Consider the following 22,195-nt stretch of genomic DNA (forward strand, 5'->3'; position numbering starts at 1 on the left):
TACCTACTGTAGACATGTTAAGTTGAAGGGCTATCTTTATATTAGGTTAAATGCCATCTGCTGTGTCCCTTTATGTATGCAAAAGTTTTCTGCAGACTCTTAACACTGCTAAGCCAAAGAAATATCCTAACATTTTGGGTAACTGATAACACTGTTTTTTTAACACTACTAAATTATTTGCTGTTGAGTTATATAGTTCAGTGTATGTTTTATTTCCACTTGTATTATTTAAATAACAAAAAATATGGCTTAAATCAAGCAGAAAAAAGCAATGAATATATAGTATATTACTGTTCAGGGGAATTTCAGAGAGTAGTTCTTCAATATTTCATTGTGGTTTTTATAGAAAGGAAGCTAGAACTGGCAGAGACTTTGCCGTATGCACTTAACAGATTTTTTAGACAGATTGTGACATTGGTAAATTATATGTGCTGGTGTGGAACAGTTAGGAATTTTCCTATTTTTATCTGTTTTCCAGGCAAAACTCAGTTAACTATACAGATGAAAAATAACCCTAGGGAGATGGCATGTCTGTGACTTCCACCTTGCCAGCCATATTTTATTTCAGAGTGGACACAGTGAGTCAGAGAAAAATGGGAAATGAGATTTTTGTGTGTGTGGTTTGTCTTAGAGTTTGGAAGGAATGTTCAGAGAATATTTGAGAGAGGAGGTTGTTTCAGTCATGTCACAATTTCAAATATTGATTTAATGAAATTTTCTGTCTCGTAAATAGTCCTTACGTGCAGGCAGTCTTCCTGCCACACATATTTTTATGAAGTGTTGTTTGTTGTTGTTTAGTTGCTAAGTCAAGTCAACCTCTTTTGTGACCCCATGGATTGTATAGCCTGCACAGGCTCCTCTGTCCCTGGGATTTCTCAGACAAGAATACTGGAGTGGGGTGCAATTTCCTTCTCCAGGGATTCTTCCCGGCCCAGGGATTGAACCCACATCTCTCGCATCTCCTGCACGGGCAGGCGGATTCTTTACCACGGAACCACCAGGGAAGGGAAGCCCTTTCTGAAGTCTGTCTCAGGCAACAAGAGTTCTGTCGAGACAGGTTTAGTTCCTCTTCTTGGCCTTGCACGTAGAGCTGACCATAACATATAACTGGCTCTGTCAGCTGATTTTTTTTTTTAACAGCTCTATTGAAGTATAATTAACATTAAAGAAATGACACACATTTGTAGTATTTAACATGACAGGTTTTAATGTATACACATTCGTGAAGTCGTCACTGCAGTCAAGGTAATAAGCAGAGTCATCGTCCCTGAAGGTTTTCTCCCACCCCTTTGTCGTCTTCCCACCTGCTTCTCCCCGTCCCCCTAGACACCTGACCTGCTTCCCAGTCCCTTAGTTCACATCTCCGAGAATATCACTGCAAATGAAATCGGGCAGTAGGTGCTCTTTTGACTGACTTCTTCTATCCAAAATTATCATCTGGAGACTCATTCATGCAGGCGTGTCTCAGCAATTCATTCCTTGCTTTTGCTGGCTGGTTTGTTGTGTGGATACATCGCCGTTCATTGATTCGGTCACTTCTGATGTGCATTTGGGTTGTTTCCATTACAAATGAAAATGCTGTGAACGTTTATGTACAGATATTTTTAGCCAATATACTTCCATTTCTTTTGCGTCAGTATCACCAAGTAGAATGGCTGAAGCATACAATGATTGTACATTTAAACTGCCAAACTGTTTTCAAAATAGTTTTGCCATAATACATTCTCACGAGTAGTGTAGGAGAGCCTCAGTCCCTCCACGTTCTTGACAACACTTGGTTTTGACTTTTTGAAAAATTACTCTTTTAACCGTTATTAAAGAAATATGATGGTATCTCATTGTGGTTTTAGTTTGAATTTCCCCAGTGACTAATGGTGCTAGGTTATCTCTTTGTGTGCATATTTGCTATTTGAATATCTTCTCTGATGAAATGTCTGCTTAAATATTTTTGGACTTATTGTTTATGAATTGAGTTGTTGGTTTTCACATTACAGAGGTTTTATGTATTTGGGATACAATCCTTTACCTGAAACGTAATGTGTAAATATTTTCTCCCAGTTTGTCACTTGCCTTTTTCATCCTCTTAATAGTGTCTTTAAGAATGGAAACCTTTTTGATTTGACAAATTCCAGCTTTCAGCTCTGTTCTTTTATGAATCATGCTTTTTAGTGACATCAGTTTGTAGTAATTGCTTAAATCGTTGGCAGAATGTAATTCACTTGTGAGATGATTTGAATTTGCAAGTTTATGTTGGGAAGTTTAAAAATACAAATTTAATAACAAGCAGTAATGGAGCTATTGAGGTTATCTGTATGTATATATATATATATATTTTGAGTGAGCTTTGACAGTTTGTGATCTTTGAAGTAATATGCCCGTTTTGTCTCTGTTGGCAAACATGTTGGCCTAAAATTGTGTATACATTGCTTCATTATCCTTTAATTATTTGCAAACTCTGTAATTACCTCTCTCTTTCCTGATAATTGGCAACTTTTGTCTTGTGTTTTTCCTTCTGATAAGTTTGGCTAGATGTTCATCAATTTTATTGATCTTCTCAAATAACCTGCATTTGGTTTCATTGATATTCCTTGTTTTTCTATCTTCCATTTGATTGATTTCTACTCGGATATTAATTATTGCTTCTCATTTGCTTAATTTGTATTTAATGTGCTTTGTTTAGTTCTTTAAGTGGAAGCAGAAGTCAGTGACTTGAGAATAATAGAGGTGTGTAGTGCTGTTTCTAATGTAGGGGTTAATGCTATTAAATGTCCCTTAAGCATTAACTTCATGTCATCTTGAAGATTCTTACATAGTTGTTGTCATTTTCATTTGGTTAAAAAGACTTTTGAATCTCTCTTTTTATTTCATCTTTAACTGATGAGTTGTTTCGAAGTGCGTTATTTACATTCCACATATTTGGAGATTTTTCGGAGATGTTTCTGTTACTGATTTATAACTTATTTCTACTGCGGTTAGAGAACATACTTTGTGTATTATTTGTATATCATTTTAAACTTGTTGAGACTTATGACTCACTGTATAGTCTGTCTTAGTAAACAACCCGTGTGCCCTTGAAAAGGGTGTGTATTCTGTTCTTATTGGGTAGAATATTCCAAATTTGTCAATTAGATCAAGTTGGATGATTATGATGTTCCAGTCTTTCATATCTTTTATGTCTATGGCTTCTAACAATTATTAGGAGAAGAGTGTTGATGTTTGCAACTACAATTTTGAGTTTTTCTGTTTCTCCTTGCAATACTATCAGTTTCTGTTTCATGTGTTTTGAAATTTTGTTATTAGGTACATAAGTGTTTGGGATCCTTATATCTTTTGATGAGTTGATGCATGTGAAATGAACTTCTGTATCACTAGTAATACATTTTGCTCTGAAAACTCCTTTGTCTGGCGTTAATAGGGCCACACTAGAGAGGAGCCTGGTGCGCTGCAGTCCACAGGGTCGCTGAGAGTCAGACACGACTGAGCGACTTCACTTTCCCTTCTCACTTTCATGCATTGGAGAAGGAAATGGCAGCCCACTCCAGTGTTCTTGGCTGGAGAATCCCAGGGACGGGGGACCCTGGTGGGCTGCCATCTATGGGGTCGCACAGAGTCGGACACGACTGAAGCGACTTAGCAGCAGCAGCAGCTTCCTTCTGACATGTGTTAACATGGTCTATCTTTTCTCATCCTTTTGGTTTTTTAAACTGTTTGTTGCTTTACATTGAAAGTGCATCTTATATGCATCATATAATGGATCTTGCATTTTTAATCTGTTGTAATAATATCTGCCTTTTAGTTGGAGTATTTATATCATTTATATTTAATGTGATTATTGATATGGTTAGATTTAAATCTCTGTGCTATTAATATCTGTTCTCTATCCTCTATATTCTTCTTTCCTGATATTCTTTTGAGCTTTCTTTTGTATTATTGCAATTTTTATGATTCTATTTTACTACTTCTTGATGTTAACCATATTTCTTCATGTTATTATTCTAGTGCTTGCTTTAGTGTTTATAATGTACATCTTTGGCTTATCTTATTGTGGTTTTGATATGCCATCATCTGTTAGTTCTGGGTCAGTTTCAATTGCTTGACTTATCTCTACCTTATAGTTATGTTTTCCTTCTTGTTTGTATGTATGCTGATTTTTGATTAACATCAGACATTGTGACTATTGGCTAGGTATTGGATATATTGGAATTCCTATAAATCTTGAGGTTTGTTCTGAGATATGGTCAGTTCCTTTGAAAACACTGTGATTCTTTCAAATCTTTTTATGGTTTGTTAGTTGGGACTGGATCAGTGCTCAGTCTAGGGCTAATTAATTTTGGTACTTAGGCAAGATTCTTACATGCATTCTATACAGCCTTGACGGTTTCCTGCCTGGGTGGCTGGAAACAGGAACATTTGTGTTCCTGTGTGCATGCCCAAAACTATTACCTCCAATTCCTCCGGGTACTTTTTCCCTTGGCCTCAGGTAATTTCCTCATTAGTATCCTATGATCATAGGATACAAAGCTGAAACCTCGAGAGATCTTCCCTGCTGCACCACACATGGCCTTAAAGCTCTCAGTGCAGTAAACTTAGGGAGTATAGGACTTGTCTTATGTTTCTCTGCTCTTATGCGTCCCTTTCCTTCATTGCTTAACCTCTAGTATCTTGCAAACTGTTGTTTCATTGAAATTTCTGTCCTTTTTGGGAGTTGTTTCAGATGGAGGATAAATCTGACCATCTTGACCAGAAGCACCAACATTGTGTCTCTTTTGTATGATGTTATATTAACTATGTGATCAGCAAAACAGGTCCCAGAATAGAGGAATAAGGGAGAAAAAAATAGCTTCAAGAAAATTGTGAATAAAGAAAAATTGTTTATTTTTTACCAAGTAACTGCTTATGAAAGTACCCCCAGTACTTAAATTTCTTAGACAATTATAATAATTATATAATATATTTATAAATATAATAAAGTACAATTATATAATATAATGAATATTATATTTTAATAATATAATTATATAAACATTATAATTTAATGTTTTAATTATATAAATTATTGTAATATAATATATAAAATATAATGAATACTATAACTATAATAATTAAGTAAATTGAAGATGGTCAAAGTGAAAAATGAAATAATAGGATAAAAAGAGTAAGTTAAAAGATCATAGGATCTAAAAGTCTATGCTGACTGGCAGGTGATTAAATGGATTGAAATTTGGACAACTTTGAGGAAGGATTGTATTTTAAATTTCTTTTTGTTGTCTTATGAAGGGACCTTAGGTCAGATTCCACCATGAGATTGCTGGTCTTTAGGGAGATGTGCTGAGTCAACATAAGGGGTGCAGTGGTGGGAGGGAGGCAGAGATTCTCAGTGAGGAGTAGAATCAGTGAGTAACAAGGGTGTTTTGTTGCCCTTTGCTCCAAATTGTTAGGCTTATGTATATACTTTGCCAACAAAGGTCCATCTAGTCAAGGCTATGGTTTCTCCAGTGGTCATGTATGGATGCGAGAGTTGGACTGTGAAGAAAGCTGAGCGCCGAAGAATTGATGCTTTTGAACTGTGGTGTTGGAGAAGACTCTTGAGAGTCCCTTGGACAGCAAGGAGATCCAACCAGTCCATTCTGAAGGAGATCAGCCCTGGGATTTCTTTGGAAGGAATGATGCTAAAGCTGAAGCTCCAGTACTTTGGCCACCTCATGCGAAGAGTTGACTCATTGGAAAAGACTCTGTTGCTGGAAGGGATTGAGGGCGGGAGGAGAAGGGGACAACAGAGGATGAGATGGCTGGATGGCATCACCGACTCAATGGATGTGAGTTTGAGTGAACTCTGGGAGTTGGTGATGGACAGGGTGGCCTGGAGTGCTGCAATTCATGGGGTCGCAAAGAGTCGGACACGACTGAGTGACTGGACTATAACTATATAGAGGAATATTTAGTGGCTTCTGATTTTATTGAAGCCTCACAATTATATTTCCTTTATGTCTTAGTGTATTAAACCCTTAGTAGGGTTTTTGAGATATTTGGAATCAAAGTGACAATGAGAAAAACTGAGGCTGTGAAGGATTTGGTTGCTCCTTACCTTAAAGAGGAACTTAGAGAGTCCTTCAGTCCTTGGGAGACTTTGTTAGAAGGTGGTGACCTCTTCTCTCAACCTTCTCTTTCGCCTCTATTTTCTGCTGAAAAAGAGAGTGAATATTACTCCTGAATCCACCAGGCACCATCTCAAACTGCTGTGGTGAAACAGAGTGATCCCTCTGTTAAGAACAGAATTTAAACCAGCTCTGTAAAGTCACCAGAAAAAACACATATCCTTCAAGATGGTGGGAGGTGTTTGAGAAGATCTCACCTGCCAGTTCTGGAGATCTTTTCATGTTTTAAAGTTATTTTTCATTTGCCTAGCAGAATAGTAATAACCTCATTAGCTTTTGATGAAGTACCCCTCTTTAGGCTTATTTTGTCAGCAATTATTTTGCATTATGTTAAAATCTCTGATTTGAATTAATTTTTAAGGTTTCCCATGTGACAGTGCCTGGAATTTTCTTGAGAATGATACGAGTTGTATTCTTGATCCAACTGACAGTCTCTGCCTTTTCAGTAATACCTAATCATACTTTCTAGAGAAACTGGAATATGGAACAGCAGCTTGGGAGAGGTGTGTGTGTGTATCAAAAGGTAATAGTAAAATGCATTTCAGAATCTTTAAATATACAGTGAATTCTGACCCATGAAAAACTTGGAGAAATTGGTTTTTGACAGATCCAGTCAAAATTTTGGCACAAGAGAGGAAATAAGTACTTTGTTTACGAAGTCCCCAAACATTGCTTGAGAAGTTGTTACCTGCTGGTCTCTTTGTTCTCTGCCCTCAAGAACCTCGAGTAAGCAATTATAGGATATTTTCTGTTCTGTGTTCACAAATGGATGTTCATAAAATAATATTCCTCTTTTATTCCATTTCAGAAAAATTACTATGGCCATTTGGGAAGGATGTATGCTTACCCTTTGGTACTCAGTGGCTTGAAGATTTCTGTAATTTTAATAGCTTTACATTACAACTTCTACAGAAGGTTGTTCATAAATATTAAGCCAATTAAAGGCCAGTCTGTAAAATTTTTATATCATTGTTGTCATTTATGTGCAGTATTGGAGAGAACACATTTTCATACCTTCTGATCTTATAATTCTAAACTTTCAGTTTCCTTTATAAAGTGGCTACTTGATAGCACAGCTCCCACCAATATTGCCAAGCTCTGTATAACCATGACTATTTTGACTTTTTCCCATCCTGGGAATTTATAAGGTTTACTTGTGTGATGAAGTTGAAGACAGACCATTCAACTGTGCCTGTTGACTGAACCAGACTTGACATTTGCTTCTGCTGAGGAGAAATGATTTAGCTGCCAAGCCAATATCTCTGCACAGTAAGATGCAAATATCATGGAAATGAAATAAATACTTCCTGGAATGATTTTTTGAGTGTGAACATAGATAATGGCAACCGATCCTTCTTGAGGTAATCAGCAAAGGTCAACCATCAAGCTGCTTCTCAGCCCTGGGGAGAAAAACACCCCCTCTGAACACAGAGGATGCATTGCATGTGAGGGGGCCGCGATGCTGGGGTCATTTCAGAAGGTGTGGTACCCCATCTCCACCTTCCCTCTGTGTGAAGTCCCATTCATGACTCTAGGAGCCAGTCCTGGAGATGTCACACACCTTACGACACCAGCATTCAGTGTGAGGAAAACAAGGTGAGCTTCTGTCCTTTTAACAACTTCTTTCCTATTTCATGCGTTTCTGTGCCCTTAGCTCTCTCGGCGCTTTTCTCCTCTGGATGCAGCATTTTCTCATGCGCCTCTAGGTGGGTGGTTGCCAGGACCACATTTTCTCCTTTCTCTTTTTTCCCATAGCTTTGGTCTTAAGCTTCATATAGCTGGAAAACTCCTCACTCATAAACTCACCCACTGAGGTACTCATTTTTATCCCAAAGCAGATCTTTCTCTGGCTTCCCCAGTGTCTTCCAGTTACACTACTTTCTTTCTTCCCATAAGGCCTGAAGTCTTGACGTAATCTCCAGTGTATTCCTTTTCTTTCACCCTCTGTACCGAGTGCACTGCCTTAATTCTTCTCCAGCATCACCCATTTACAGCCTTTCCTTCCTGTTCCCAGTGGCAGCAGCTCTCAGCGCTTTCTCATCCCCCGGGACCTCGTTTCCGCATTGTCTACACTGCGGTTGCAGCTCCAGGAGTCCGGCCTCTGGCTGCCCCTCCTTTGAATTAATGCTTCTTCTGGGTTCTCTAGTTCCTGAAGCCACCCATTGTCTGTTGGAAGGCCCTTTTTCAATCCCCCCTTTGCTTTACACTTAGCTTACTAGAGCCCCCCACCCCCACCCCACATAGCCTGGTTGCTCATTTGTCAAAGAGGGAGATTCAGACTCGATTCTTCCCATAGGTAGCGTGTGTGCTCAGCCCTGTCTGACTCTCTGTGACCCTCTGGACTGTAGCCTGCCAGCCTCCTCTGTCTAGGGGGTTTCCCAGGCAAGAATACTGGAGTGGGTTGCCATTTCCTCCTCCAGGGGATCTTCCCGACCCAGGGATTGAACCTGCATCTCCTGTGGCTCCTGCATTGGCAGGCAGATTCCTGACCACTGCCCTACTTGGGAAGCGCTCTTCACATAGTTGCTTCATTTGAAGTGTCGCCTTGAAGCTGTCACTTTTTTAGTAACTTTCAATGGTTCCTCACTGTCTACCACGTAAAGTTCAAGTTCCTTACCCTGAGATTTAAAGCCCTCAAATTATCTGGCCTTAGTGCTACTCTCTAAATTTATCTTCTGCTGCTGCTCAACTAAGTCTTCGGTTCTGAAAACCTGGTCTCCCAGGCGTCAAATGTGAATTCAGTCTTTAGATCTTGTTCTAGGGATCTGCTCCCTAGAACACCGCCTCATTCCCTTTTACCTGACTGAGTCTTACCGCTCCTTCAAGACGTACATCAGGCCTTCGGTTCTCAGTGAAACTTGTTTCATTTACCCAAATGCATAGTAATCTGCCTGTTGCGCTTTTCTGTCCCACTTATAATGTCAGTCGCCCATGTTGGCTCTTATTCTGTTCCCTTTCATTCTTATTTGCTTTTTGTGGTGTTTGTTTAGTCTCCTCGTCCTCTGTATTGCAAGGAGCGGGCCTGGTTCTGTGCCTCAGAAATGGTGCGTGCTTGCTGATAACGATGTTGGCTTAAAGAGTTCCTGTGCTAGTTGTCAAGGACAGTGTAGGTGCCCACATACCATTTTTAGACAAAGCAGAAAGTGGCACCATTATCGCTCTCACTATCTTAAGGGCCTCTTCTTTGAGAAACCTCAGGGAATTTTATAAGCAGCACCAGGAGACTAAGTCACTGGCAGCACTGTTAGTGTCTGCTGGGGATGAAACTCTCGCATGCAAACAAGCACGGATGAAAACCCAGCAGGGCTGAGTCTGGAACCAGTGTAGACGGTCTTTTATTCCCTGGCCTTGAGCTGCCTTGGCATCTGGCCAAATAGCTCCTTATCTCTGGGAAAATCTGCTTGATTTATTTGTCTGCTTGACTTCAGGTTTCTTCCCTGCTCCAGAGACTGCCAGTCAGTACAATGACCCCTTTTATTTTCTGGCTGCTGAGTGCCGCACACTGGCTTCCGATCCAAGCTCCAGACTCTGCCACTTTATCTGCTGCCCACACTCCTGCCACCAGCTTTAACCAGTATATCCTCAACTTCCTAATTTCTAGTCCCTGCACACTCTGAGACTGCTACTCGCAGGCCCGTTATAGAGAGTCTTTTGTGATTCACAGTTTGTAAAGTTTGAACTGTTGCTTAGATGCTTGGTATATTCTTACTGTGGCTTTTCTGTACCTTCACATAACCTTTTGTACTGTGACATTAAAAAAAAGTCTACTAACGTGAGTCTTGTCTACTCCCAGTATTGGTGATGGGTCAGAAACTGAATCATCAACTCTGATGTAAGTGCATCTTTGAGGATTAGCTGATAGCATCTCCGAATTTACCACAGTAGCCTTCTTGCTTAATACTTGTAGCAGTGTGGAGCCAGATCTCTGATATTATCAGGTTCCCTTTTGAGTCCAGTAGATAGTATGGTAATATCAGTGCAGTTTCCTTCACTTACCCTGAGTATGAAATGCAGGACATCAGGTTTGCTGCATCTGATTTACTTGGTCTGAAATAAGAGCATCAGAAAGAGTCGTATTGTATCTAACTGATTCAGGAGGAACTTGGTGATGCTAGTGATGGGGATGGATGATGTGCTCAGTGTTGTGAAGGCGTTCATGATCCCTGGGAAGCTCTCAGGTGATGAAGTCCCTCCTCTTAAATCTTGTCCTCATATAGTCAGAGTTGGCCAGTGCTTGAGGCCCCTGGGCATCAACAAGGAGCAATATTCATGGCAAAGCCTTCCTCTGCTCCCCTGTACAATCTTGCCAGCGAGCTTTAAGAAAAATTAAGCCTGAGTCAACTGGATATCCACATGCAGAAGCATGAAGTTGAACCCATACTTCACATATATGCATAATTGATTCAAAACAGACCGGAGACCTAAATGTGAGAGCTAAAACTATACAACTCTTAGGAGAAAGTAGAGTTGTAAACCTTTGTGACCTTGGATTGGGCAGTGGTTTCTTAGCACTAGCAGCTAATGAGAAAAATAAATGAATTGAACGTCATTAAAATTTAAAACTTTTTCTTCAAAAGGCATCATTAGGAAAGTGAGAAGGCAACCCACAGAATGGGATTAAATATTTACAAATAATATATCTGGCAAGGGCTTCCCAGGTGGTACAGTGGTAAAGGACCCATCTGCCAGTGCAGCAGGTGCAGAAGACATGGGTTGCATCCCTGGGTCAGGAAGATCCCCTGGAGGAGGAAATGGCAACCCACTCCGATATTCTTGCCTTTAGAATCCCATGGACAGAGGAGCCTGACAGGCTACAGTCCATGGGGTCACGAAAGACTGGCCATGACTGAGCAACGGGGCATAGAGTTCAGTTCAGTCACTTAGCTGTGTCTGGCTCTGCGACCCCATGGACTGCAGCACGCCAGGCTTCTCTGGCCATCACCAACTCCCAGAGTTCACTAAAACCCATGTCCATTGAGTCGGTGACGCCATCCAACCATCTCATCCTCTGTCGTCCCCTTCTCCCACCCTCAATCTTTCCCGGCATCTGGGTCTTTTCCAGTGAGTCAGTTCTTCACATCAGATGGCCAAAGTATTAGAGTTTCAGCTTCAACATCAGTCCTTCCAATGAATATTCAGGACTGATTTCCTTTAGGATGGACTAGTTGGATCTCCTTGCTGTCCAAGGTATTCTCAAGAGTCTTCTCCAACACCACAGTTCAAAAGCATCAATTCTTTGGTGCTCAGCTTTCTTTATAGTCCAACGCGCACATCCATACATGGCTACTGGAAAAACCATAGCTTTGATTAGATGGACCTTTGTTGGCAAAGTAATGTCTCTGCTTTTTAATATGCTGTCTAGGTTAGTCATAACTTTTCTTCCAAGGAGCAAGCGTCTTTTAATTTCATGGCTGCAGTCACCATCTGCAGTGATTTTGGAGTCCATAAAAATAAAGTATGTTTCTGTTTCTACTCTTTCCCCATCTATTTTCCATGAATTGATGGGACCAGATGCCATAATCTTCATTTTCTGAATGTTGAGTTTTAAGCCAACTTTTTCACTTTCCTCTTTCACTTTCATCAAGAGGCTCTTTAGTTCTTCTCTTTCTGCCATAAGGGTGGTGTCACCTGCATATCTGAGGTTATTGATATTTCTCCCAGCAATTTTGATTCCAGCTTTTGCTTCCTCCATCCCAATGTTTCTCATGATGTACTCTGCATATAAGTTAAATAAGCAGGGTGACAACATACAGCCTTGACGTACTCCTTTCCCAATTCGGAACCTGTCTGTTGTTCCATGTAGTTCTGACTGTTGCTTCCTGACCTGCATCTAGGTTTCTCAAGAGGCAGGTCAAGTGGTCTGATATTCCCATCTGTTTCAGAATTTTCCACAGTTTGTTGTGATCCACACAGTCAAGGCTTTGGCAGAGTCAGTAAAGCAGAAGTAGAAGTTATTCTGGAACTCTCTTGCTTTTTCTATGATCCAGCGGATGTTGACAATCTGACTGCTGGTTCCTCTGTCTTTTCTAAATCCAGCTTGAACATCTGGAAGTTCATGGTTCACATACTGTTGAAGCCTGGCTTGGAGAATTTTGAGCATTACTTTATTAGCGTGTGAGATGAGTGCAATTGTGCAATAGTCTGAGCAATATCCAGAATATATAAAAATCTTTTGCAACTCCACAATAAAAAGACAACCCGGTTTTAAAATGGGGTAAGAATTTAAATAGGCATTTCTTGAAATAAGACATATAGATGGTCAATAAGCACATGAAATGATGCTGAACATCATTATCCATCAGGGAAATTAACATCAAAATTCCAGTGAGATACTGTTTTACACAAACTAGGATGACTGTAATGAAAAAGACAGATAATAATAAAGTTGACAGGGGAATAGAGAAATTGGAATCTTTGTATACTGGTAATGAGAATGTAAAATGCATAACCACTTTGGAAAACAGTTTGGCAGTTCATCAACAATTTAGACATAGAATTACTATAAGTGAAAGTGTTAGTCACTCAGTCATGTTCGACTCTTTGGAATTATCATATAATGCAGCAATTCCATACATACCATATACATATACATACAATTCCATATGCATACCAATTCAAAGAGAATTCATTTTCAAGGGAACTGAAACCATACACTTACACAAACTCTTGTACATAAATGTTCATAGCAGCATAATTAATAATAGAAATGGAACCAACCCAGATGTCCACCAACTGATGAGTGGATTAAAATGAATGTGGTGTATCCATACAATGGGATATTGCTTATAAATAAAAAGGGATGACATTCTGATACGTGAGATAGCGTTGTTATTATTCCATTGCTCTTTTGTGCCTGACTCTCCGAGACCTCATGGACTGCAGCACACCGGGCTTCCCGGTCCTTCACTATCTCCCAGAGTTTGCTCAAACTCATGTCCGTTGAATCAATGATGCCATCTAACCATATCCTCTGTCACCCTCTTCCCCTCCTCCCCTCAGTCTTTCCCAGCGTCAGAGTCTTTTCCAGTGAGTCAGCTCTCTGCTTCAGGTGGCCACAGTATTAGAGCTTCATCATCAGTCCTTCCGATGAATATTCAGGGTTCATTTCCTTCAAGAATGACTGGTTGAATCTACATTAACCTACGTAAAAGAAGCGAGACACAGAAGGCTACATACTGTGATAGTCCATTTATATGAAAGTAAACAGAAGTAGATCAGTGGTTTCCAGGGGCTGGAGGAGGGGAGATTCCTATATTTCAGTGAATACAAGATTTCTTTGGGAGGTAAGGAAAAGTCTATGCAAGTACACGTGAGGTTATATAAGTTTCTGAATATGCTAAAACCACTCAATTGTATACTTTAAAGGGGATATTTATAGTATGCAAATTTTATTTCAGTAAAAAAATTAAGACAGCCTTGATCTTAATTCTCTGATCAAAGAGCTGTGCTTTTTGATCCATGCCATCCCAAACCAGCCCCCACCACCCACATCTGTGACATGTCAAAATAATTTTCCTATTTCATTCTTAGAGGCACCTCGACAGTAGTTTCTTGGAAATCTAATTTTTTTTTTTTTTTTTAGCACTGTACAGTTTTAGCACAACACAACTGATTCCATATTTTCAGGTCACAGATGCAGTGACTTCAGAAGCTGAAGTGCTCTTGTTCATGGCTTTGAACGGAATATAGACCTTTTTAAAAACAGAGACAAAACCAAGATATCACACGTTGGTAGATAACTCTGTGCTTTGCAAGTATTTCTTCTTTGGACTATTAAAAGTGACATTTAAAGTACTAACTGCATTTTAAAATATCAATAAGGTTTCTCTTAAAATCTCCTTCATGTTTGAAATGAGAGAAGAGCCACAGAGTTTATAGCTGTGTGTATGGTTTTTCATCCTTTTATTTGGAGTAAGTCTGCATAACTCCAGCTTTCTTCTACTTTAGTAGACATCGTAGACCCTGATGAAGTCACACTTTGTGACTGGATAATGAAATTATCCATTGTGCTTCATTGTGCTTGGATAATGAAACTTTGCGAGTACCTAGGAAAGTCATGCTACCCTTATGGTGGGTAGATAGGCAAAGACAAGGCAAGTGAACCAGAAAGGGAAATGGGAACAGTGGTTTAGGCAGGGGAGTCATTTTCCTCTTGTGATGCATACTGTCTAAGATAAGCAAGCATGCATGTTCGGGCATGTCCAACTCTTTGTGACCCTATGGACTGTAGGCCGTTGGACTCCACTGTCCATGGAATTTCCCAGGCAAGAATACTGGAGTGGGTTGCCATTTCCTCTTCCAGGGGATCTTCCTGACCCAGGGATCAAACCCACATCTCCCGCATTGTAGGCAGATTCTTTACCATTGAGCCACCTGAGGGCGAACGGACAAAGCTGGGTGGATTAAACTCTGCTAGTGGCGGACTGGAAATTTCAGCACCCTGAGCCCTGGCAGATAATCTTCTCAAGCTTCAAATAGTTTCCATTTTTATGCTTTATCAAGACCCGATTTTTATTTTCTGAAGAAACCTTTCAAGTTTGGTGCAGTATGGCTTTGCTCAGCCAGCTTGCTCAGCCAAGTCAACAGGACCAGGTAGAGAGGAGGTTTCCAGGGTTTGCAGTGGGGAGTTGAGCTCTCACCCAGGGAGATGTGGGCCCCATGTCACTTTAGGACTGGGCCAAGTCAGCGAGAAAGGGATCTGTGGTTGCATTGCCCAGCGTCTCTGGGATCCCCTGCCTGACATTTAGTGTTAGATCTAGTGTAGACCCTTATGTTGATCTAGAGGGAGAGCAGTGGGTGGTCATGAAGAAAGATCTCTCAGTTCCCTGCACAGGAGTTAAACCTGGGTAACCTGGGTAGAGGGGTTCCTTGGTGGCTCAGATGGTAAAGACTCTGCCTGGAATGTGGGAGACTCAATCCCTGAGCTGGGAAGGCATGGTCCTCCAGGATTCTTGCCTGGAGAATCCCCATGGACAGAGGAGCCTGGTGGACTGCAGTCCATGGGATTGGAAAGAAGTCAACACAACTGAGCGTCTAAGCACGGCTGAACACAGCACAACCTGGATGGAAACCAAGAATCCTTGCCACTAAACCACCAGGAGCTAGAAGCTAGAAGCGAAGTGGCCCTGGCTCTTGCCCCTGTTTGAAAGCAAGAATGTTTCACGGGGGCAAAAACTAAAAGCAGGTACAAAGTTTATTACTAGAGACACAGCACAGTGTAGGGGAGAGCTCACAGGAAAACAGTTTGTCTAACTCAGAAGCAGGGCAGAGACACACACTCAAGGGAAAGGGTGTGGGCATCTTCTCTAATGAGGAGGAGCGCAATGAGACGCTAGGCAGACCACACGCTCAGGGGAGTAGGGGCATCCTGGGTAAGGAGCAGCACAGAGGCGACATAAATCACTCATACAGGACAGCCCTTCTGGGCCTTTGTTTCCCTTTGGCCAATTATCTTGTTTCTTTCTTCACACCTAACTGGTCCATGGATCCTCCCCAAGATGCATACACAACTTTTTGCTAAGATGGATCCCACTGCAGAGGCCTGAGGGTGCATGTCCACACTTATTATGGGATGGGGCCCCCTCCCTTTCTGACCCCCAAGAGGCCTTTCTTCCTGTGTGCAGACAGGGAAGTCTTCCCTGACCTCAGGAATGGGCCCCTTATCAAGCTCAGCTTTTACCACTAGCTTTGACCTTGGAGTGTCTGCGTGAGGACAAAGTTTGCATTTTACTTCACTTGACAAATACCAGGGGTCTGGCCAGAGGCCCACTGGCTCCTGCCTCAGCATCGGGCCCTTCCTGCTTCGTGTGCTGCAGGCTCCTCTGTCTGACACTCACCCTCTTACCCCCTCACTCATCGTTGCTCACCTTTGCCTGTCTCAGAGCACTTGACAAGCTTGGTCCGGAGATCCCATCCCTGTTCTGGGGAACTGAGGCCTCATCCTTTAAGATGGAGAGGCCCAAGGGAATCTGGAAACAATGAAGCTTCTGTGTCTACACTCTAACATTTCTGAATCAGTGCTGCTCAGGCTTTACTCAGAATCATGATCACTGGCAGGGGTGGTGGGGTGACTGAAACACAGGCTGCTGGACCTATAATTTAATAATAATGCCATGTCCACCACAGCATAGCTAATTGAATTCTAAGTGTTTCTTTTACATCATGCCTTCCTTCTCCTTTTTCTAGTCTCTTCTTCCTTCTTTCTTTCTCAAACATTTATTCCGTGCCAGCTCTGTACCTGACACGGACCTAAGCCCCTGGGCAGTGAGATAAATTACCCGGGGATAAATAAGAAAGTCTGCAGTCACGTCAAACATGAAAAGACGGTGCTGACAGGCAGCAGGGCTCTGGTGGAAGTGTGGGGGGCAAGGGCATGAGCTTTGCAGGAGGGGTGGAGGGACAGCACAAAGGTCTCCCAGAGCCCACACGCAATTTAGAGCCTAATTAGAAGGAAAGAAATTTTATAGTAGCATTAATTCTACAATGTGGTTCCCCACCCCTCCTTTGCTGAGTAGTTTAATTTGCACCCAGGAATAAAAGAATTAGGGGCTGGTAAGACTTTGAACAACAGTAAGACATACAATGCACTGTATATGTAATTTTAAGGAAAATACTATATATTTCATCTTGTAGACATAGTCATATGATAATTTTGTCAGAGGATGGAATTGTAGAAGTATTTTAGGGAAGTTGGACGTCTCTATCGCAGCGTTGCACGCACAGGTAGCTTTTGCATCAGCTGAGACATACGGACCCTAAGGCTGGCCCAGGAGAGACCCAGAGGTGGGGACGCAGTTGAAGAACACGCCTAAGGGGAAGGTCTCTGCCACGGAAGGGTGCCACCTTCTGGCCAGATGTTCAGGAATGGCTAGAGCTGGGAACAGTTGTGTCGTACTCAGACCAATTCAAGCCGTTTTGAAAACAGAATTTTCATGGTAATGATACTTTTAGTTAGGAGAAAACCAAGTGGACTCTCTCAAGTAGCTAAGACCTACCCAAGTACCAAGGAAAAGAAATGAAAGCGCGTGAGGCTTATGTTTTACTGTCAGAGACAATCTTCAAATCTTCTATTTTAGAAAATCAACTTAGAGCATTCATAAATCTGCATTCTCTGAATAGAAATAGAAAGCATATTATAATCAGTCAGAAAAATAAAAGTAAAGCCACCTACTATGTAGGTGCCAGGCACTGCATTAAGTACTTTACAAATATTAGCTTCATTTAATCTTCACAGTCATTCAATGATAGTACCCACTTTATAGATGAGAAACATGAGCCTTAGAGGGGTTTGTCACTCGTCCAGAGCTTTTATACACCATTTGGCTGGTAAGTGACAAAGAGAGGATTTGAACCCAGTTTCTGTCTGAACACGTGACTTAACAATTATGATATGCTGCAGGTAATCCATGGTGGATTATCAAATTGCAGATCAGCTTCTTGCCCAGAGCCTATGGCTGGTCACCTGACAAGGCAGGCCTACAGCTTTTGCTTGCATCTTATTAGCGAGATGCGCTGGAATTCCTGGCTGCAGGTACAAGTATCTCCTCTTGAATTTTGTGGGGACCTTGGAGCCTCACAGATGCCCGTGGAAGTCTAAACCCTAGGGTGACCTCTCCATGCCCAGTGGGACCCTGATTCAAAGGGGTGGGGGTACACTGCCAGCCCATGTTTCCTTTCCATCTCTTTGCCTGAGATGAAGATGGACTTCTTGGGGGCCTCAGAAAGATGCTCTAGGTTCCTAAACAGCAGGAGGGGCTTTGCCTCAAGCAGTCCTGGGATGTCTAGTCCTGTTTTCTTCTTCAGATGCTTCAAGAAAGACCCATTTCAGGAAGAAAAGCACACTTCTCTGACCCAAGGAGGATTTAAAATAATACCTGAATTTCTTACTCTGAAACCTTGAGCCTTTTACCTTGCTTCGTAATTTTGTTTCTAGTATATATTGTGTGTTCTGTGTGAGAAGGTTGCCAGGGAGTACTGGGTCCCCAGCCTCACCCTCCTGCACACTATGTGGTCCAGACATCCGAGTGAGTGAGGCCACATGGCCGAGGCCTGTGTGGAGCTTAGTGGGGCTGCAAAGATGACCAGTGGGGCTGTTTCTCTAAACTAGCCTTTATTTGTGTCTACTCTCTGCTCATCTTAGGTTTCACCTCAATTATTTTAGTAATTCATAAAAAAGAAGAAATTTGTGTTTCCTAGAGTGCTTGGGAAATTGTGTGTGGAAATTCCTAGCTATGGTATGCATTTTCTTTCAGTTTATTATTACTATCTACTGAAAAAATACAGTGAATATGTACCATTGCTAGTAGTAATTCAAAAATTAACACGACTAAGGTGTGCTTCTATTGATTCTAGAAAGCTAGGAAATATGGATTTTTGGCTAAATGGTTATGTAGCCTTTCTTTCTCTATCAGAGAAACACACATATACTCTATTTCCTGGAAATGTTAAAGCAATATAGTAAAACATGTTCAATACTGATACTAAATCTATATATTAAAATAATGTTTCAGAAACTATTTTAAAATGTGAATGTGTGTAAATTGTTACGTATGTATGTGTATATAACACATATCTGGCCTCTGCATTGTATGTAGCGGCACATATACATTGTCTGTAATAATCCTAGTACTAAGTGATGGTGATGTCTCCATTTTACAGATGAGGAAACTGAGGCATAGAGAGATTGGGTAACTTATGCAAGCTCACACACATAGCTGTCAAGTGGTGGGATAGTCTGTGTGCTTAACTACGAGACTCTACTGCCTCCACAAGTAGATGTTTCCTGGGTGATGCAGGAGGCACTTTGGATTTGAGGGGTAACTCAGAACGGACCATTAAGAACCTCAGCTGGGAGCTTGACTTGGTGGCAAAAGCACTGGACCAGGGCTCAGACCAACATCATTTTAGCCCCGGGTCTGCCATTTATGAGTCGCATATGTCTGGGCATGTCTCCTCCTGACTCTGACTTCCCTCATCTGTAAAATGGAGATGGTGATAATATGCCCAGTCGCTTCATAGAAGAGTCGTGAAGACAGCTGACATAGTGGATGTGAAAGACATCTGAAGACACTTGACGTGCTCCATAAACATTCTGGAAGGATTTGCCACAGGCTCACAGCGCACTTGGCAATTCTAAACTAAAGCTGGACCATTCTTAGCCTAGTGCCCTTTTCACTCATCTGTGCCGGGTCAGCGTGCCTTTGAACAAATTCACGCACTGCTTTGTATTAGTTCCTTTTCTGGAGAGACGGGAGATGGTATGCTCCCCCTTGGAATATCATCCTCTCATTACTATCGTAGAGAATGTTTTCTCCTCTCAGCAGTCCTCTATTTTTCCTTCAGGTTTGAGAAGTGTTAGTTTTCTTTTGTCCCTCTTGCCTAAGCGACTAGAACACTGTATTACAAATGAAAATTTCCTTTAACCAAGAAAAATCAGGTTTGCTCAGAGTGGAAGGAGGGCCTCGTTTGAAGTGGAGGAGATCCAGTTTTGCAGATAGAAAAGCTGAGGGTCAGTCTGAGGGGGCACTTAACACCACCCAGCAACACAGGGGCAAAGTGGCCAAAACCAAGTGTCTGGACTTCCAGGCCAGGCCCAGTTCTACTTCATGACGCTGCTCCTTGCACTGAGAAGCTGTGGATGTTTGGGGTTTATTTATTTTATTTATTTTTTTAAATAAATTTTTATTTTTACTTTACTGTATAATACTGTATTGGTTTTGCCATACATTGGCATGAATCCACCACGGGTATACATGGGGTTTATTTATTTTAGATGTTTGTGTATTCCTGATAGATCTTCTGCAAGGAATGCCTTCCGTCTTTGAGTGTTTGTACTTTGTTACTTCCAGACGGAGACTGCATAAGCTGGGCGTGTCGAAGATCACCCAAGTGGATTTCCTGCCCAGGGAGGTAGTGTCCTACTCCAAGGAGACCCAGACTCCTCTGGCCACACATCAGTCTGAAGGTGAGTGATGTCTTTTGTTTACTTTCCAGGTGATCTCTGGGGAAATGGCCAGGGAGCCCCATCGTTCCTGTTGATCTTGTATCATACCGTAAGACATCTTCACAGGACACAAATATAATGACGCACCAAAAGCTGAAGTCTCTTTGGGCTCTGGTTTTGGAAACGGTGGAGAGGAAACCCAGTGGTACTCCTCCAGGGGGATCGTGAACTTTCAAATGGGTCACTTAGGAAGGTCACACTTTGTTAACACTATGTGAGTCTAGGGAACATCTCCAAGGAAAAATGTAATAGAAACTTCTCTGAATTTTATTGGTAAGGGTGTGTGTACATTGGACGCATCATTTACAGGTATCAGCAAACTATAAACCCCACCAGCTCGTCGAGGTAAAGTGTTGGGGAATCCAGCCACACCCAGGCCCGCTTTCTTGCTGTGTGGTAGAGTTGAGCCACTATGACCCATGTGGCCTAAAGTCTTGACTGTAATCTGGTACTTAAAAACTTCGCTGACCCCTGACTTGGTTTGCCAACTCAGATGGCAACACACTAAGAGTTTCTTAACACAGTTTAAAGACTTTCCATGCAGGCTCCGTGGAGGGGGATGGGAATTGAACTCCCTGCCTCCTTGGTGCATTCCTGAAAATATCAGGTGGAAAATGTACATGCAAATCCCAGTACGTCATAAAAATACACTGGTAAGAGAAGTCGAAGGTAATCAATGAAAATGCATCTTAGAAGTGAGTAATGACACCAAAGCGAAACTGCTCCAGAGCAGAAGCAGGAGATGTATACACGTAAAATAGGGTGAGTGAAGGTTGCGTTGACAGAGGGTCGCGCTGCTGTCACAGCTGAGCACATTCTCTCTTGTTATTCTACTGTCTGGTGCAGTAGAGAGGATGTTAGCATTCTGAGTTCAGTGTTGTTGTGTAGTCGATACAAAAGCCATGAAACTGAAAAATGATTTGCATTGCCGGCTTGGTTTACAGCATGTATCCATCTGTGAACTGTGGTCTGTGCAAGTTACCGAGCTTTTTCAGTTTCGGTTTTCAACCCATAATGTGAATAGACAAGTGAAATCAGGTTCCTTGAAGGAGGGTGCTGCCTACACTACACGCCTTCTGAAAACCTGTCTTGGATAATGCCAGCTGGTGTGGTGAGCATTCTTTGGCTGAAGGGCCTCCATTTTTCAGGTGAGATTATGAAATGCATTTTAGAAGCTAACAAGTAGCACCCTCTGGTGGTGAAATGTTAAACCAACTATTTCAACGAACCTAAGAACTGTACATTAACGTGGTGGAAAATATGAAGTTGGGAAAGATTTTGGGAGTTCACCCAGTCTATCCCTGGGCCTCCAGGCAAATCAGCAAGATCATTAAAAACAACCTCGCCACCCAACCAAAACATTTGTTTGAGTTCATTTGCTGCCAGAGGTATTTGCAGAACTGTAGCCTGAGGTATGTTTATTTAGCCCAAAATTTGACCCATAACATAAAGTTCTACAGTTGACATTGGAGAAGGAGTGAATTGTTTTTTGGAAATGTGTAGACTTTAGATATTGGAAATGGTACAGAACTATTTACAAGGGAAGATAAATTAAGGATGAAAAGGCATTGACTCTAAACTTTTAAACTGGAACACATCAGAAGGAGGAGGCTGGGCTTTCCATTTTACGACTGCAGAGAGGGCTTGGGACCCTTCATTATGCTGTGGTCCAAGCAGCAGGAAAGAAAGAATGTATTCCTCTGCTCTTGGCAGAAGTTCTTTCTGTTTTGTTAACAAGGCTCATAGAGCTTTTTTATGGTGATGGGCATTTTGACGGTTCAAATTCCACAATGTAGATTTAAGCTCAAAGTGAGCTACTGTCCCTGTAGACAGTGAAGCAATCTCCGGCAGGTTTAGACGGGCAGAACTTGGGATTTGAGTTCAGCAGTGGTCCGCTCACCTCAGAGGATTCTCTGGCTACCTGAGTGGTCCAGCCCCTGGCTGACAGGGGAGCCCCACGACCCTCTCTCACCTGCAGTGTGAAGGGAGCGGACAGAAGCAGAGTAGGAGGCTCTTCCACGTGGCTGGTTTGCGTTGA

General features: G+C 41.8%; 1 protein-coding gene across 12 annotated transcripts in view; it reads left to right on the forward strand.

The window, feature by feature from the left end:
- DYNC1I1 (dynein cytoplasmic 1 intermediate chain 1) overlaps positions 1–22,195 on the forward strand; it is a 407,782-nt gene that overhangs the window by 109,255 nt on the left and 276,332 nt on the right. For all 12 annotated transcript variants that reach the window (XM_004007740.5, XM_060414497.1, XM_060414492.1 and 9 more), the window contains one exon: positions 20,003–20,118. In XM_004007740.5, coding sequence (XP_004007789.2) covers positions 20,003–20,118 — 116 coding nt within the window. The remainder of the gene's footprint in view (positions 1–20,002; positions 20,119–22,195) is intronic.

Source organism: Ovis aries, chromosome 4, assembly GCF_016772045.2.
Source record: "Ovis aries strain OAR_USU_Benz2616 breed Rambouillet chromosome 4, ARS-UI_Ramb_v3.0, whole genome shotgun sequence".
Lineage (NCBI taxonomy): Eukaryota > Metazoa > Chordata > Mammalia > Artiodactyla > Bovidae > Ovis > Ovis aries.